The 19,451-nt window shown below is 40.9% G+C and overlaps 1 protein-coding gene across 4 annotated transcripts in view; it reads right to left on the bottom strand.

Annotated features, from left to right (window-relative positions):
* The window catches only part of GFRA1 (GDNF family receptor alpha 1), a 203,282-nt gene that overhangs the window by 59,290 nt on the left and 124,541 nt on the right, over positions 1–19,451 (bottom strand). For all 4 annotated transcript variants that reach the window (XM_072805183.1, XM_072805182.1, XM_072805184.1 and 1 more), the window contains one exon: positions 2,896–3,232. In XM_072805183.1, coding sequence (XP_072661284.1) covers positions 2,896–3,232 — 337 coding nt within the window. The remainder of the gene's footprint in view (positions 1–2,895; positions 3,233–19,451) is intronic.

Below are 19,451 nucleotides of genomic sequence, written 5' to 3'. Positions count from 1 at the left end.
CACCTCTAGCCTACCCAGCAGCTTAAATTACATTTACCACATCTGACAGGGAGGAGGTGATCATGAGTAATAAGTCCAGGCCCTGGAAAGAAATCACAGGCTAAATCACTTACTGATGGGTACCAGTGGGGAAGGTGCCGATTCCCTTTTCCAGGGAAGACTCAAGGCAGGGTATAAAACCCATCAATCTTGCTGAGACAAATTTCACTCGGTAGGGCCCCAGGGTGGTCTCGGATCTGGATTTCCGGATGGCCTTGCAGTCACGTGTGCCTCCACTCTGCTGCATGGCAGCTGTGGTCACTACCTCCCCACCTTGGTGTGACCGGGTATAGTCATCATCAGGCAGGACTGTCCTGCTGCTCCCCGAGTACATTTCTGCCCCATCCGCTGAGGCCATTCTCTGCTGCTGAGACTGTCTCAACATAAATAACTCCCAGATCCTTCCTAGCAGGTCAGTCTGAGCCCCAAAGAGCACCCAAGTCACCCTGTCATTTGCACATTCCTTCTGCTATCTCTTCCAGAATGCACCAAGTTCCCAAATTCCCAGCTATTTCTCGCTACAGCTCAGCAAAAAAGCAATCTGACATAGAGCTAATTCACACCAATCCTCCAAGGATTCTCTATAGATTTTATTTATTTATTTATTTATTTATTTATTTATTTATTTATTTATTTATTTAGCATGGGGAGGGACAGAGGGAGAGAGAGAATCCCCAATGGACTCTGGGGTGAGCACAGAGCCCAACATGGGGCTTGATCCCACAACCCTGGGATCATGACCTGAGCTGAAGTCAAGAGTTGGATAATGAACCAACTGAGCCACCCAGGTGCACCAAGAGTTCTCTATTTTGAGAAGAGTAGGCCAAGTAATGCAGATGAACTGCTCACAGCAGGCTTTCAGCCTGGATAGGAGCTGTTGCAGACCCTCCTCTGGAGCTCATGTGCAAGAGGTGCATCATGAGGAGAGAAGGAAAAGGCTCCGTCACCTCTCCCACCTCCCCCATCCCCGTCACTGCTCCATTCCCTCCCCATACAGCTTACTGTCTTGAGACTGCCTGGCTTGGACCCATCAGTGAACAGGATAACATCTACCGAAAAGATAAGGAGGAGCTGTATCTGTCTGGCTTTAAGCCAACAAAGATCCTAAAAACTCAGTCCTGCTCCTAGAAGAGGGATATCTTCTGCTCAAAGATGAGGGGGCACCAGGAAGTTGAGTTTCAGATCCAGGGGTCTTCACAGGAGGGCTGTTCAGAATCTCTGCTCCCTCCCAACCCACTCCTATGCTTCTTCCCTGTGTCCTGCTCCTCAGCCACATTCTCTCCAGCAGGGGGTTCTTTTATTCCCTGGCTGATTGGTTTCCCCAGGTTATGGCAGGGTGGAGGAACTGCCTCCCTTCTAGCAAGCTGGCCCTGCTTCTAGCCCATAGCTAAGATGGTCTCAACGGAATAGAGGTCTAGGAAAGAGAGAATCCTTGGAGGAGAGGCATCACAGGAACACCTGACTCCTCCCAGGGCACAAATGGTTACCTACATTCTTTCTCATATAGCAAGTCACCTGCCAAAAACTTAAAAAAAAAGTGGTGGCATATTACTTCCAGAAAAATCTTCAGCATGAGAGGGTTCTACAGATAATGAAGACTTTTCATTTTCTTTGGTCACTATTAGGACTAGTTTAAGGAAAGAATGGGATGCTATTCTATCCAAGTAAAACTTCAACTAACCAGAAACTCAGGTCTCCAGAATCTCCAATGGATGACACTTCCCTCCCTTGCTCTCTGCTCTTTAGACATGGGAAGCCTATAAGCAAACAAGTATACAGTCACACCCTCATCTACTGGTCCACCTGTGAACATTTGTTGAGCACATAGGACTTTTTCAGACACAGCATTTGAAGGCTCCTGACTCTATCCTGGGGACAAAGTACACATGTTGTCAAAATAATGCCCCATCTGAACCTCTAGCCAGTGATCCAACCTGCGAGTCTGAACGCAGCACTCTCACTGCCCGAGGCTGCGAAGACTTGGGTGTCTGCTTATCAGAATCTGCTTGCTCCCATCAGCAACTGAATTCAACCCCATGTTTTAGAAGGATACACATCAAATTACTGATAGTGACAGTTGGGGGCAAGTGGAAGCAGAGTGAAGGGGACAGCTATCTAGTTCTCTGCCTTTTTTTTTTTTTTTTAATACAGAGAATGTGTTCATGGATTCCTTCAAAATTAAAATAAATTCCAAAAAAAAATTCCAAAAAAATTCCATTGCCAAAAGGGCAACGGACTCCACTGTTTTCAACAAAAGGGCCAGGCTTAGCAGGGTTTCTGCTGGGGCCTGAGATCCAGAAGCATGGCTGAACAGGAGGTTGCCCACTTTTCCTTAGCCACATGGATGACTGAATGGCCCCGAACAGATCCAGGCATTCTGGAAGTTCACTTCAGGGCTGGACACAGCTCAGTCTCTCTCACTGGTCTCTCCCAGAATTTAGATCTTGACAGTCAAGAACCTCCCATCTGCAGCACCACCACCACGCCCCGCCTGACTGAATTAACCCCCTGAGATTCCCAGCAGCAATTCAGAGCTTGCTGAGTGGGCACCAGTCTTCAAGCTCACCTAGCCTCAGGTGACCTTCTGTGCTTGCTTACCAAGCACCTCTCAAAGTATTCCCCAGGTTAAAGACGGGAACCTTCCCCAGCACAAAAGCCTCAGCAGCTTGGGAAGAACCCTGTGCCAAATGCAGAGGTCAGTTTCTGGCCCATCCACTCCACCTCCCGCCCTCCCCTCAGCCTCCTCACTCCCACCCACCCCATAGAAACTCAGAAAACAGGAGCTCGGCCACTGAAGCAGCCGCAAAGGTTCTCCTTGCCAGCTCATTAATCACCCAGCTGCCGGTGCCCGCTTACCTGCAGATGTAATTCGTCTTGCAGGAGTCCTGCAAATTCAGGCAGTTGGGCTTCTCCCTCTCCTCGTAGGAGCACACGGGCACAATGGTCTGCCGCCTCCTCTCAGTGCATGCGATGTCCCGGCAGGAGCAGAAGAGCATCCCATAGCTGTGCTTGGCCGGAACCTTGTCGAAAAACTGCCGCAGGGCCTTGTGGCACTTGCGCCGGTTGCAGACCTCGTTGGACATGCTGGTGGTGCACGGGGTGATGTAGGCGGACCTGTACTTCTTGCAGGTGTCATCGAGGTTACAGGCCTTGGCGGCGTCCAGGCAGTTGTTCCCTTTGGGAATGTGCTCCACTGCAAAGGAGAGAAAGGCAGGCGTGAGCACGGTGTGGGGGGCTCGGCCGCTCACATCCTTCTGTTCTAACTGAGGTCCAGCAGTTTCCCGGGCGATGCTGGGAGCTCTGATCAACTCTGGGTTTTGAAGCTAATAGGTAATGAGCTCACGACAAGGAAGAAAGTATAAGGAGTGCAAAGGCTAGGAGCCCGGGGCAGCCCACAAGCCCCTAGCGCTCCTTTAGATGAATAATTAGGCGGTACCGAGTGAAGCCAAAGGAGCAGAAGGAGCTCAGGCACCTGCCCGATTATATATAAACAAGGCAACAGGAGAGTAAGTTTCCAGCTCCTGGTTGGTACACTGAAATTAGGATAAAAGAAAAAAAGCAACAAATTATATACTTGTTCATTATATAGTATATAAAATGATATGCTGAATGTAAGTATAATTGCCATGCAATCCTCCAGGAATATAATTATGTAATAAATGCATATAGTACATGCTAATTACTATATGATTACAGAGTAATTACATGGTTATTTGAGCCCAGAAGACAAAATATTATGCCAGCTCTCTAAACAGGAAGAAGCAACTACAACGAAGCTGTATTTAAGTTCTAGCTCACAGGCCATTGGAAGAAAACCAGAATAAATTACATGAAAATTTGCAAACCTCAATTACCACTTAACTTGCCACATACAAAATGTGGAATCTATGCGTATTGAGGCTGCAAACTAGAAAGATTCAGCTAGGATTCTGGATAGAATTTCAATGGGCTTACAAACCATAGGCCTCAGGAATCTCACAAAACATATGTTGCCTTCTACCCAAGCTCTCTGTGCTCATGCTCAGAGAAAACAGGGCTGTCCACTGCCAAGCTGCTCACTGTGTGGCTCACTGTGTGTGCACTGAGAGCATAGGGGAGGCAGGGCCCACTGCAGCAGCCAAGTGGATTGGCAGGGCCAGGCCCAATGCACAAAGTTAAAAGATGAAAAGAAAAGGTAAATGTGGCTTGACCTCACAATACAGGTGTTTTCACAAGGAGGGAAGTGATGGAAAAAGCTTCTAGGGCCAGGTTATAAGGTGATCCTTGGAAAACTATCATTAAGTGTAGCAGTGACTCTCTAGACACAGCAAAGAGGCAGCAGATAACACCACTCAATTGTAGCATTTGTCCTCCCCCTACCCTGCCACTAAGTTCCTGCTCAGCCCTCAGCCCGTGCTTGGGTTCTGGAACCCCCTTGCATTCTCTTTGTGCCCCAGTTGGTGGGGGCCATGAAGGCAGTTGGGAAATTACAAGATGCTAGAGAACCAATAATAGAGGAGAACGTCCAAGTGGGCTGGGTGGGTCCAAAAGTCAGGGTAGTCATTTAGTGTACATCCAAAGGGCACATGGAATATTATTCAACCTTAAACAAAGAAGGAAATCCTGCCCTAGGTGTGACAATAGGGATAAACCTTGAGGACATTATACTAAGTGAAATAAACCAGTCACAGGAGGACAACCACTATATGATTCCAATTACATGAGGTTTCTAAAAAATTCAAGGTCAGAGAAACAGACAGTAGAATGCTAATGGCTGGAGGAGGGGGACGTGGGGAGTTGCTGTTCAAGGTGCATCAAGCTTTAGTTATGCAAGATGAGTAAGTCCTAGAAATCTGCTGTACAATATCATGCCTAGAGTTAGCAGTACTGTATTGTACACTTAAAAATCCATTAAGAGGGTAAATCTCATGTTAAATGTTCTCACTAAAATTTTTTCCAAAAAAATGTAAATAAGTAAAGAGCACCTAAAGCAAGTCTTACATTTCAGGGAAAGAAAAAAGACTTTCTGTTTTACTGATGATGTGTCTTGCTTTAAGAAAGCCCGGTATGCAAAAGTCTGAAATCACAAAATTATACCCTGGCACCACGAGCAATACCATTATGCCTCAGGTTCATGTTTCTGCGATGACATCTGAATCTAACAATTTAATGTGAAAGGCAATAAACAAGACATTCGGCCCTTCCTCAGTGAGCAGTACAAGAAGCCAGCGGCTGCACATATATCCCTGCTGGTTTAACAAGCACACCTGGTGCATTTTCTCCATTGTGACCTTCCCAGACCAGCTTCTCACTGGCTCCTCTGTGTCACACTCATGCTCCTCAGGACTCAAGAAATGAAATATTCACTGTGTGCTCTGACAGGATCGCCAGGGCCTAGAGGCCTTGGTAACACATCTGGTCTTTCCTTCTTTTGAGACTTTTAATGTGTTGTTGGGCCCATCAGCAAATAGTGATTTATATTCTTGAAGGTCTAGAGGTCCATATAAAATTTACAAACTATGCATTTCTAATGACAATCTACAATAATTTAATGACCAAATTCTGGATCATCTGGATTAGGCCCTGCAGGCTACATATTGGGACATAGTTTTACTGCCTACATTTACACTTGTTCTGGTATTGAATGGTGCTTTACAATCTCTATCTAAGAAGAAAAGAATAGAGGTGCAGAGGTGCACTTAATAGTTAAATGAGGTAACCAATGATATATGAAAGGAAGTTTGAATGCAAATGGCATTCAAATGGCAGAAGAATCAAGTTATCACAGGATACCCAGTAACATAGGCCTGCTCAACTCAAAACAACTTCTACTGAAACAGGAGTATATTCCAACTGTAAGCACCAATTTAGCTTCAGAAAAATAGTATTAGTCCTTACATTAAATTAATGTGCACTTCATTGTTTTCAAACTTCTGTTCATGTTTAATTTGTGCGTGTTTTTTTATAGTTGTGTAAAATTACAAAATAAAAGTTTATAGTTCCATGTTCATAAGTGTCAAAATTATAACAAAAATAAAAACACATAAGGTCCAGAAAATTTATTTCTCTCCTTTTTTTTAAAAAAAGATTTCATTTATTTATTCATGAGAGACACAGAGAGAGAGAAAGGCAGAGACACAGGCAGAGGGAGAAGCAGGCTCCATACAGGGAGCCTGACATGGGACTCGATCCCGGGGCTCCAGGATCAGGCCCTGGGCTGAAGGCGGCGCTAAACCACTGAGCCACCCAGGCTGCCCTATTTCTCTCTTAAAGCAGTCTGTGTAACACATAAGTTTTTTTTTTGTTTTTTTTGTTTTTTTTTTTGTAACACATAAGTTTTTAAAAAAATAGGCCTAGAGAGAAGCTCCTTGACGTGGGTCTTGGCAATGAATTTCTGGATATGACACAAGCAACATCATCAAAAATAAACAAATGGGATGACATCAAACTAAAAAGCTTCTGCAAAGCAAAGGAAACCGATAATACCATGAAAGGCAGCCTATGAAATGAGTGAAAATATTTGCAAATCATATATTTTATAAGTGGTTAATATCCAAAATATATAAATAACTCTTACACTTCAGTAGCATCATCATCATCATCATAATTCCATTTAAAAATGAGCAAAGAACCTAAATAGACATTTTCCCAAAGAAGATATTCCAATGGCCAACAGGTACTTGAAGAGTTGCTCAATGTCACTAATCATTAAGGAAATGGGTATCAAAAACACAATGAGGTATCACTGCACAACTGTTAGAATGGCTAATATCAAGACAAGAAATAACAAATTCTGGTGAAGATGTAAATAAAAAGGAACCCTGGGCACTGTAGGCAGGACTGTAAATTGGCACAACCTTGAAAGACAGTGTGGTATTTCCTTGAAAAATTAAAAATAAAACTATCATTTTATACAGCAACTCTACTTCTAGGCATCTGAAGGAAACAAAATCATTATGGCGATGAGGTATCTGAACCCCTATTTTCACTGCAACGTTATTTATAATACCTAAGACATGGAAACAACATAAGTATTTGTCAATAGATGAATGGGTAAAGAAAACGTGGTGTAGATACACACAATGGAATACTATTCAGCTATAAAAAAGGAAATCCTGCCCTGTGAAGTAAAGTAAGTCAGACCGAGAAAGACAAATACAGTATGATCTCACTGTTATGTGGCAACTAACAAACAAAAACACAACACCAACAAAACAAAACAAAAAAAAACCAGCTTTGTAGTTACCAAAGGCAGGAGAAGATGAACTGAATGAAGATAGTCAAATGGTACAAACTTCCATTTATAAGATAAACAAGTAATGGGAAATGTCAGCATGATAACTATAGTTAACCAATGTTCTACGTTATATTTGAAAATCGCTAAGAAAGTAAATCCTAAAAGTTCTCATCACACACAGAGACATTTCTCTTCTTTTTTTGTGTGTATTCCTATACAAGGTAACAGATGTTAACTAAACTTGGGATCATCAATTCGCAATATACATAAGTCAGTACACCATACACTTCAAATTTATACAGCTCTGTATGTTAATTTATCTTAAGAAAACAAAAAGGGAAAAATGGTCCAGTGTATGCCTGCTTTATTATAATAATGTCAGCTTCCTTTTTAAAGTTGTTAAAATTATATAAACTACTATTTTTTCTTACTATTATCAAAAAAGCAGTATTTCAAAGGAAAAGCTCTCTACAAAGTGGGAATAGACTGAATCATTTTATGTCCAAACCAACGCTTAAAGTTTACTTCATTTAGTAACTGCTGTGACTCAAACTCACTTTCGGCTGATTCTGTTTTCCTTGATATATAACCCTGCCAGTGTACCATCTCTACCATTATTTCAGAGGCTGTGACAAATTCCAGAATGCACACCTGGAACATTCAGAGAGGAAAAAAAAAAAACCAAAAAACTATGAATTGATGTCTAGGTCACAGGTCAGTGTGCTTTTTGTTTTTGATTCTCATTTACATAACATATTCTCATGACCCTTTCTCCAACTTGATATGTGAGGCCAGTATTACCCAAATAGCAGAACCTGATAAAGACAAAAAAAAAGAAAATTACAGAACAATATTTCTTAAGAGTCAAAATGTTCAGTAGATAGTATTTAGCAATATGTTAAAAGGACAATGTACCAAAACCAGCTTCGGTTTATCCCCAAATGCAAGGCTGGTTTAACATTTAAAAATTAATGCAATTTACCATATAAACAGACAGGAAGAAAAACATATGATTATTTTTAAATGGACAAAGAAAAAGCATTCAACCAATTTCAGCACACCTTCCATAATAAAAAAAATGTTGAGCGATCTAAGAATAGTAAAGAACCTTCTTAATCTGATAAAGGGCATCTATAAAAAAAAAACCTGCATGTAAAAATTATATTTAATAGTGAAATATTGACTTTTCCCCCATCAAGTCAGGAACAAATGAAGGATATTCATTCTTAACACTGGTAGTCAATATTGTACTAGAGGTCCTAGCCATTGCAATAAAGCAATGAAAAGAAATAAAAGGTATAAAGATTGGAAAGGAAGACATTTCTATTTGCAGATGACTTGGAAAATCCTAAAGAATTTACAAAACAACTACTAGAATCAATAAGTGTATTTATCAAAGTCAAAGGATATAAAATTTCATATAAAATAATCAATTGCACTTTTGTAAACTATCAGCAAAATTTTAGGAAACAAAATTTAAGAATATAATTCCATTTATAAGAGAACCAAAAAGGGGGTGTTTAATGAATTTAACAAAAGATATGCAAGATCTCCATACTGAAAACTAAAAAGCATTGCTGAGAAAATTAAGGAAGACCTAAATAAATGGAAGTACATACCATATTCATGGATCAGAGAACTCAATATCATTAAGATATCAATGATCTTCAAATCATAATATGTTTTGACATTGGCAAGTGGATTCTAAAATTTATATGGAAATGCAAAGGACATAGTATAACCAAAACGATTGGAAAAAGAACAACAAAGTTGAAGGAGTTTATACTGATTTTAAGATTTACCACAAAATTATACTTATCAAGACAGTGTGGTACAGCATAGGCATGGACAAATCAAACAATGGAACATGAAACAGAACTTGGATTAAATACACCTGCACATCTATAGTTATTTTTCACAAAACCACCGAAAAAATATCTGAGAAGGTCTCTTCAACATATATTAAAATAATTGAAAATCAATGTAAAAAACAATAACAACCCCCCCACTTCATACTATAAATAAAAATTAATACAAGATGGATCATAGACATAAACCTAAAAGCCAAAATTACAATTTTTTAATAAGAAATCAAGATAATCTTAGAACTAGGCAAAGGCTTCTTAGAAAGCCATAACATAAAAGAAAAAAATCAAGTTAGATTTCAGCAAAATTAAAAACGTCAGCTCATTAAACACACTGATAAAAAATGAAGAAAAGTTATAGATAAATCATAGACTAGAAGAAAATGTTTGTAAAACACACATCTGACAAAGGATCAGTATCCAAAAAATATACGTAGAATACCCAAAACTCAGTAATATAGAACCCAATTGAAAAATGGACCAAATATTTGAGCAGACACTCACAAAAGAAGATATATGAATGGCCAGTAAGCACATGAAAAGTGTTCAACATGAGTAGTTATCAGGGAAATAAATGTAAATGAAAGCCACAATGAGATACACCTACCCACTGCAGTGGTTAAAAGTAGTCTGACAATCCCAAATATTGTCAAAGATGTCGAGCCCCTGGAATCTCATACATTGTTGGTGGGAGTATAAAATGGTCCAATCACTTTGGGAAAATATTAGGCAACTTTTTAATAAAAGTAAACACATCACTTACTCTATTGACCTGGCATTTCTACTTCTAGGTATTTTTCCAAAATACATGAGAATATACATCCATAAAAATACATGGATAAAAGTATGATTACACTATATTGATAACCAAAAACTGGACAAACAGTGGTTACACAAGATGTGGTTTATTTTCGCAGTGGAATACCACTCATAGATAAGAACAGATGAAAGATGAACTAGTGATACACACAATAGCATGGATACATCTCAAAAATATGATGCTGAAGGGGAAGAAAAAAGCTTCTTCCAAAAAATACACATTGAATTATTCTATGTATGTCAAGTTCTAGAGAAGACAAAACTAATTTGTGATGAAAAACATCGATTCCTCAATTGTTGTTTCTAGGGTTTGGAGGTGGGGACTGGCTAGGAAGGGGCCAGAGGGAACTTTCTGGAGTGATGGTAACTTGTATCCTGATAGAACTTTGAGTAAAAACCTACAGAAGGGTACACTTAAGGTTTGTACATATATAAATTTTACATCAAAAGGAGAAAAACTAAACAAATATTAAAAACTGGTTACTGATAGGTATGCTAAAGCATGTAGGGGAAGTATATGGACATCTGCATTTTAGAAATGTAGATTACCTGATAGGTGGAAAGAAGAATGGATAGATGGATGCTTACAAACCAACTGTAATCTAATTTAATGATAGAATCTACATGGGTTAACTGTAAAATCTTCTCTACATGTTTGAAAATGTTCAAATAGATGATTGGGGGGAAAAAAACCCAACCCAGATTCATGTATACCCTATTAAAATAAAAAGAAAGTTTAATATGCACAGAATGCGGAAAGCAACTCTTAGCACCACTTAGCCTCCTTTCTTGGTTAAACACTCCTGACACATAAGTGAGAGTTGAGTTTTCACTCGGTAAGAAGACTGATCCCCTGTATCTATTTGATTGATACCCCCCGAACCCCGAGTGCACACACAGAAATGCTACATTGATGACTTGAGGGTAGAGGGAAGAACATTCAGAATGATTCAATTTAGGCCACTTGAGTCACACTCAATTCCCTATCAGTTCACACACCGCATGGAGGAGCAGGCGCACGCCTGTGTTTTATGGTCTGGGCACACGCGCCTCCTCGCCTGCGTGGGAAGGCTTCCGGACAGCTTTGCCATAACTCTGAGTGCCATCCTCTCCACAGCTCATTTTAGAGCTCGGCACTAAAATGCGGCTTTCCCCTCCTCCCCTCCATCTCTAATCTCTCCCTCCATCTGCTGTTATTCATTCTTTAACTTGGTAGAATGTCTGGGATGCTGCCTGAATGGGAAGTATTCTCAGAATGAAGGCTGTTTACTAGAAATCCTTTTTTCTTGTGGGAGGACGCATGTGTGTGGGCTGTGCAGGCTAAGGAGCTCCTTTCCAGCATCAGCCTAGCACTGTATTCTAGAGAATGCAATTGAACAAGCTTTTCTCTTCAAAGTTAGATAGAACCATGTTGTTGCTTTGCAGGTTACTTATTGCTTTTCTCTATCATCATTCTAAGCCTCTTTGGCTGTGATCACATCTGATGTGACTTATTTCCTGTTTTCTTGGGCACAGGAGGTATAACCTGCATAGCAATGGGAGGGCCAGCTCCCAGACACCACGTATTCAAATAAAAAGGGTCAGGTGTTGCTGAGAAAACAATCAATTAGGACTCAGGGATTTTAAATGTGGTTCAGTCATCTGAGTGTCTTCATATAAGTCAGCTTTACCCCTAGTGGACCTCAGTTTCCCCACTTGGGAGATGATATATCGAAGGTCCCCTCAAGCCTCAAGGTTCTTTGATTTGAGGGTTATAATTTTTTAAATGTATTTTCTAATTATTACAGGAGGTATATGGGATAAAACTTGATGATCAGGGACAGAACATTAAAAAAAAAAAAATCCCAGCACTCTCTCAGCTATTTGCTGTTCCAAAGAGTACATGGACCGACATTTTCAACCCTGACCTACAGGCAGAGCAAATGTAAAAGATCCCTCCAACACTGGGAGATGTGGAGGTGTCAGGCATGAATTATGCACTGGAAGAAGCTCTCACATTTTAAATTCCTCTGGAGCAAGGAACTGCCTTTATCCCAAGTACAATCCTCACACTGTCCCAAATCAAAGAGGCTATCACTATGGCCACAGCCCCTCATTATTTACACTTAGAAAATGCCACCATTATTGGCAGATGCTGGAGCCAGCTAACCAGTCAAAATGATTCAGGATGAAACACAGATGGAAACAACTAGAAATCCATTTCTATAGATTATGAGGTGGAATAAAACAGTAAATATATTAAAATTTGCATGGCCTGCATGAAGATGTGGTTTATTAAGCAGAAAGTTCACAAGACATAGGGAGAGAACATTGTTTATGAATGCCTGCCGATTTCTGGGTATCTTTCTGCCTTTCTTTTTTAGGGCTGCAGAAGTGAATTCACAACCGGTTTCCTCTTTCTTTCTGGCTTGATTAATTACCATGTTAGCATAACTAGTGTTCTTCTTCTAACAGGATTCCTCTAACGTGTTATTCCAGCAAGTAAAAAAATGGGCAAAAGCTCCAAGATCTTTAGAGGGGAAGAACAGGTTTTTCTGGAAGCTTACATTTACAGTTTGGTCTTCTGATATCCATGTGCATCAGATGGCAAATCTGATCATACAGGTTGTGACCCTTGCAATCGATCCTTCAAGAGCTTGGCCTTTTCCAGCCCGGGTGCTAAAAATTACATTTAAAACACACATGTTGGCTCTTTGGAGCTCATTTTGTCATTCATACACCGTTCCAGGCATATTGTATTACACAATGATGGATTTCCTCCTTGCTTGGTTTTTTCCTACCTTACACGACTACATTAAACCTGAGCCATGCCGAAGTTTTCTCTGGGGTTCACAGTGACTGAATTACTCTGAAGACCTGTGAATTTGGAAATAACCCTTCTGTCTGGTGAAGACTGTGCCCAATGTTAACCACAGGTCATGGGCTCACCCGATGCTCGCTCCTCACCAGATGCTCCCTCACCCCAGGCTCACCCTGTAGAGCTTCCATGTCCATAATGTGCACCCTGGGGCCCACCACCCCCATCCATACCTTAAAAAATCAGATGCCTCCTTTAAGTGGTGTGCGAGTCACATGCTTGCTGCTGCAAGATGATTAATAGTGCTGTCTCAGCAAATGGGATCATTACATTTTTAATTAACCTTTCCAACCTCCTCCACCTTTTCCTTTTGTTATACATTGGATCTCCGAAGTTTTCTCTTGTTTATGTTCAACTAGGTTTGAAATAAAGGCACGAAAAATGATAGCAGGTGATGCAGGAGTGGTTGCCCAGGTGAGATGGCTGGTGAGGTGCCGTGCCTCATTGTACATGGAATATGGGGACAGGCGCTCAGAACTCGGTGGCTGGGTTCCCACCTAATTTTTGTTTTGGCAGCATCACGTTATTTAATGGCCTTGGCTACCAGGAAACTGGCTTTTTAAAATCTCTTTCAACCTAATTATAATTACGGTGTATAAATCACACAATGATCGATTATAAAAATCTCGGGTTCATAAATATTTAACTTAGCATTTAAATCCACACTGCAGGAGTGCATGAAATTTCTGAGCCCATCTCTCTGCAAACAACTGCTTTATTACAGTTCCAATGCCAATTACTGAAAGCCGAACCAAGTTTGTCTTGCAGCACACTCAGGCACATACAACAGCTTTCCATGTATTAAGATGGCGCAATTTTGTTATTTCTAAAATATGCATGCCTCTCATTAAAAAGATATTCGGCAAAATTTTCTCTCGTCATCTTTTAATTCCTCAAGTATGGAGAGACACAATTATGATATTACACATAAAAACACTCATTAAAATATATGTTATCTAATGTAAGATTGATTCTGAGATAATTAAGGTCAGATTTGTTTGGAAAATGTATTGTGACATGCGCAAACTCTGATGCAAAGAGGAAATGATCTTCTCCGAGGACTCGAGCAAAACAGCTAAATATTTTTCAGCAAAATCATAAAGCCATAATTGGATTTCAATTTAGTAATAGTCGGCCTAAGACAGGCCATTTTTAATAATCTAATTATGTGTTCAGGGCCTACCCCAGAATTCAACGACGGCTTCAGAACTATTAATTGTACTCAATCCTGTTGCATCTTCAACCATGAAATTTGCTATTACATGTAGGACTGGCTCCCGGTTAGGAGTATTTTTTTTCCCAATCTCAGATAATCTTTATAACATCCCCCCAAATGCCTAATCCTTTCATTTTCTAAAAGTGAACTATTTTAATGACTTTCTCTGGACCAGAACATTTGATCCCAAAGAACTCAGACTCATGGTCCTTCTACAGAAAGAAATTCATGATGAGATCTACAAAAATTTTCCCTATTTTTATGAAGACACAGACAGCAGCCCTTTGCTTTTGTCTGATTTTCACTAATTAAAGGTATTTAATTGCTAACATCTCATTAGCAGTAAAATTAATGAGTATTTCAACTACAGGAAAAGATCTGCATGATAATGCAGATTCATTTTATGGGGTACAAACTGTAGCTTCACTAATATTTAGCCATGTCAACGGTAAAAGGCTAAACACATCTTCAAAACTAGTGCTACTTCTCCCCAGAGGAAACACTGACTGGGCCAACCAAGTAACGAAGAATCTTAGGTCCCTCTGTACTCTTCTGCTAACGTATCACCTCAGAGAGGACTAATTACAGGGGAAATATGCAAAGGTTTATTTTCGTTACTTTTCTAAGTTACCATTAAATAAAAAGGTAGCCTCAAAATAATATGTCCAAACTTTTAAACTGGCATACTCAAATTTAGAAATTTCTAAGTGTGCTCCAGGCAAAGTAATCTCTCTGGGAAGCTGGACTCTTATCCCAAGGAGGCTGCCAGCACTCCAGATATTTCTCAAAACTCTTCCCTAGGAGCCTGAGGCATATTCTTTGGGATACTCTGAGCAACAGCAAATCTCTGCATGGATGGATTTTAAAAATCAAGTGTCACTTAGCACTAAATGTGGTAATATAGCAGGCATAATGCTGTACAATGCTCAGGGGTAGAAAATCAGTGATATATATATACACAAGGATTTTTTCATATGGGTGACTTACAAATCAACTCTGACAACAATCAGTGCAGTGGCTTTTCTTGAAAAGCTTTTAGCCAATGATAGCATTGGAGTAAGTGTTTTGCTTCTCAAGGTGACTACTTTGAAGGACATTGTTCATTTGGATGTACGCATTCTTGGCAGGCTCATTAGCCATAGTCATGCTGTACGTTTGCTGTGTTTCTCCGATTAGCTAGAGCAAAAAGCATGCCACCAGAAGGCAGGCTAGTGGCTCAAATGTTACTTCCACTACACCAGCTAACAAAATTATTCTGGCCTCTGCTGTACATAAAAAGAAGGAAAAGTATGCATTCTGAAGCCAAAGAATCAGCTAAAACAATGAAAAATGAAGAGGCTGAGGATCCTATTAAGTAGCCTGAATGATGCTGAGATAATAATGAATCATTGATGATGTTGGCAGTTGTCAGGGCCCTCACAGTGCGGGATTTCAGCAAAGATAAGCTAAATATCAGGTCTTTATTTTTAGTTAAAGAGCATAAAATTCAATGCTTTTCCTCCCACGAGCCTATTTACATACCTGCTGTGCTACCTATTTGCCTTCACCTGCTTCCCAATTAATACCCCATTAAGCTGCTCCACCTGCAGTGGCTTTTACCTTCACCACAGCCCAGCAAACATCACTCATCTGCTACAGCTCAATTGTTTCTTTGGGGAAGAGAAACAAAAGCTGCATGAATAATAATGGCAGGACTTTGAGTTTACAGAGTGTTCCTTTTCAAAAAGACAGGAGCCAGAAGCTGAGGCCATTTCTGGAGAAAAAGCCAGTAGCCAGGACAGAATGTCCAGAATTAAGTGTAGCCATATTCCAGAAGATGATGGAGAGAAGGACTGACCATCTTAATTAGTCAGATATGTGAATCCAGATGATATATATATATATAAATTTTTAATGTTTTGCTTCATTCAAAAAGGTGTTTCATGTCAAGTCGGGTTAATAATTTGTTTGGTTAAGGGTTCTTAGGCAACTTATTTTAATTAAGATTAGCACATTGTTACTCTTCTATGCAAATATGTTTTAAATGTTTGAAGAGTTCATTCCTTCAAGTAGTGACCAAACCTAGGGGGCATCAGAAGCCCCTAGAGAACACACTTTACAAAGCAAAAACAAAAGTTTGGATTCCTGGGTCCTGTCCCAGCCCCTTAGAATCTGTGTTTTTACAAAGCACCCAAGCACTTCTGATGATCAGGCTTGGAATTCAGTGAGTGAAACCCTTCACATTGACAACCCATCTGCACCCCAACTTATTTTCCTAGCAAATCCTGGCTTTCTGGTTGGTTCTGGTCAGTCTCAGGAGCACAGTCCCGAAGAGGTGCCTTCTGGTGGGTAACCCTCTGGGGCCTCCTACCTGATTACACAAGGATCTTGTTGACAAGAGGGCTTTTCTTGCCCTCGTTCGTTCCCCAGCGTAACTTCAAAATCAACCTAGGCAAGATTTACCGGGTGGGCCTAGCACAGATACTTCCAAGGTAGGCTAAAACAAAGGCCCACCCCCTCATCCCCGTGGCCTCCCAAGAGCTGCAGAGGAAGCAAACAGCAGAACAGGCATCTGTGAGCCTATCTACATGCCTCAGTGAACCTCTATGTTTTATCTTAATGGTATGTTGGCAAGTGTTCCCACTCATTTCATTTCTAGCTTTAAATTGGTTCCAAATGCATTCACACATTTACCCTTCAGAGCCTTGGTGTAACTCCTGTTAGATCCCCATTTGAAGGACTACACCAGTTAGCTCAAGGATTAAGTTTAAACCCTGGCATTTTCACATTAAAATTCCTTACTCAGGACCTCCACTGTGTCTCTGCAACTTAATCTGCAGCTATGTCTCCTGTAGCAATTGCAAAATAAATACAGCTATATCTATGTGGTGTTCTGTGGCACCAAGCCACCTCTCCCTGGGAGGTGTTCTCCCACCTGGCTCCTATCCATGGGATGCTGTGAGTCTGTGGAGGCAGGTGGAGGCAGGTGGGAAACCCAGCACACTCAGGCTGCTTCTGGAACATCTTTCCTCAGTTTCTCAACAAGCGTATCAGCTATAGAGTTGTGTCCTTCATGTACACATAAATTTAGAAGCCTGGGCTAGGACAGCCCTGGTGGTGCAGTGGTTTAGTGCCGCCTGCAGCCTGGGGTGTGATCCTGGAGGCCCAGGATGGACAGGATGGAGTCCCACGTTGGGCTCCCTGCATGGAGTCTGCTTCTCCCTCTGCCTGTGTCTCTGCCTCTCTCTCTCTCTCTCTGAATAAATAAATAAATATATCTTGAAAAAGAAAAAGAAAGAAAGAAAGAAGAAGAAGCCTGGGCTAATTGAGAGCGATCCCAGCTCCTAGAGCCCAATATTTCCACTTAGCTATTTGCTTAGCCAAATCAGATATAGGGTAGGCAAAATGCATGTGTTCCAATCCCAAAACTCCTGTAAGCTTCAAAATGTGCCTTCCCTGATAGAGATCTGGACTTGTACACAAGCTAGTTTTTGTGAGAAATGGCACTTGAACAGTTACATTTAAACCCTGGGCAAGGCTGAAGCTGGATACAAGTGTCGGGGCCGAGAAGACTTTATCAGCTTTACACCTAGAGAGATCAGAATGACATTAAGCACAAGTGCTGGTGTACAGGCCAGCTGCTGCTGCTGCTCTCAGCACCCCTGGATATACCAGAGGTACAGGGTCACTCTTTCACTAGGGCATTTAGGGATAGGAGACATGAGGAAGGCCAGCCTCAGACTGGCCAGCCATGCTGTCAGGGATAGAGGGATGAAAAGCAGCAGTGAATTTCTGCCCTATAGGAGGATGTCTTGGGTCCCCGACACCCCTGCACTGATAGAAGAGGCTCTGTATTGCAGAAAATGCTGTTTTGTTTTTATTTTTGTATTTGTTTTAAGTAGGCCGTATGCCCAGCATGGAGCCCAATGTAGGGGCCAGACTCAACAACCTGAGGGCAAGACCTGAGCCAAAATCATGAGTCAGGCACTTAACCGACTGAGCTACTCAGGCACCTGAGGAAGTCCTATTTTATGATATAGGAAGAACACACAAAACCAGACCTTGTATCTTTGAGATTTAGCCTTCCTAACACAAGATTGCCAAACACAGGTATCAACCTTTGCACCTTTGGCCTTAAAAAAGAGAATAATGATTGGTTCCTGAGAACTTCCCCTGATGTTTCTAGAGCTGCCCCTCATTACCAGGAATGACAAGATTCCTCCACAGAAACCACAGATTCCTCCCTGTGGCATTAGCTAATGAACCGAGCCAAGAGAGCTGAGAAAGTTCCCAAAGTAGAAAATATGGTAGGACCATGGTTCCCAAGGTAGAAGCATGAAGGCTGAAATGGAGACTGGTCTGACTCAGTAAGGAAGCCAGCATTCCCAGGACTATTGAGTGTCCTCCAAGAAGTTCTTGGGAAAAACAAAACAAAACAAAATGGAAGTCCAGTTGGCCGTTTGGTGGGAAACAAGGCTTTCTCAGTTTCTATTTTATGTATTATGTGTGACAGCTGATCTTCAGTATTAGCTTTAAGGGCTATTAGTTTTAACTGAAAGGTGATCCATCCCCTAGAGTCTTCAATGAGCCCTTCAAGGATTTCACATCCGAAGTTCTGTTCAATACTTTAAGTGGGACCATATTTTGTGATGTTTGGGGCTGGTAGGAGTGATTTATGCAGTTCAGAGGTTTGGCTTAGGAATACATTTGTATAAAGACGCAAAAAATAAATGTGTCTTTCAGAAAGATAGGGCAAATAGCATAACAGAGAACCAAAGTTTTAGAAATCTAACCTATACCCTGAAATTGTGAACTCATTTTTAGGAGTTCATATGGTGTTTGCATGTTAAAAAGAAAAGAAAAAGAAATTGTCTAAACCTATTTCTTGACACCAGTGAGGGTCCTCTTAGTGTGGTGAAGACACCTCCAAAGTACCAATAACTCTGGAGTGCTCTGCATTTGAGAGAGCATAGGAAGGAAGTTATAAATGTGATTACAGACCTCATCCGATCTTCTAAGGAAAGGGACCACAATCATTTGCTAAGACCAAACACTGTGAAGGGGGAAAAGGTATCCACAGGAGATTAGTGTGTCAGTAAATACATAAAGTACAGAAGTCCCACATATTTGACATTTGAAGAACAAAGCTATCCATCAATGTCCTGGCACAGATCGATCAAATAGAATGCTACTGTTGAAAACCTAATAGTATGATGGCAATAATGTAGCCATAAAACCTCTGGTCTGTAATTGACTGCTTCCACTTGAAGCTAACGTGTCTAAAACAGTGACTAATGCTCACCTAAAGATTTCACTTGTGTTGAATGACAATCAGTTACACCTGACACTAGTCTCAGTGGATGGTTTGTGCTGGATAATGGCTCAGGGACAGATGCCAAGAGGATGGAGGGAGAATATATCCCAAACAAGCAGTGCAGGTATGGGATGTTTAAATGTGGA

This window comes from Canis lupus, chromosome 29, assembly GCF_048164855.1.
Source record: "Canis lupus baileyi chromosome 29, mCanLup2.hap1, whole genome shotgun sequence".
NCBI classification, from domain to species: domain Eukaryota; kingdom Metazoa; phylum Chordata; class Mammalia; order Carnivora; family Canidae; genus Canis; species Canis lupus.
Note: the sequence above shows the minus strand (reverse complement) of the source record. Positions and strands in the feature narration are given on the sequence as shown.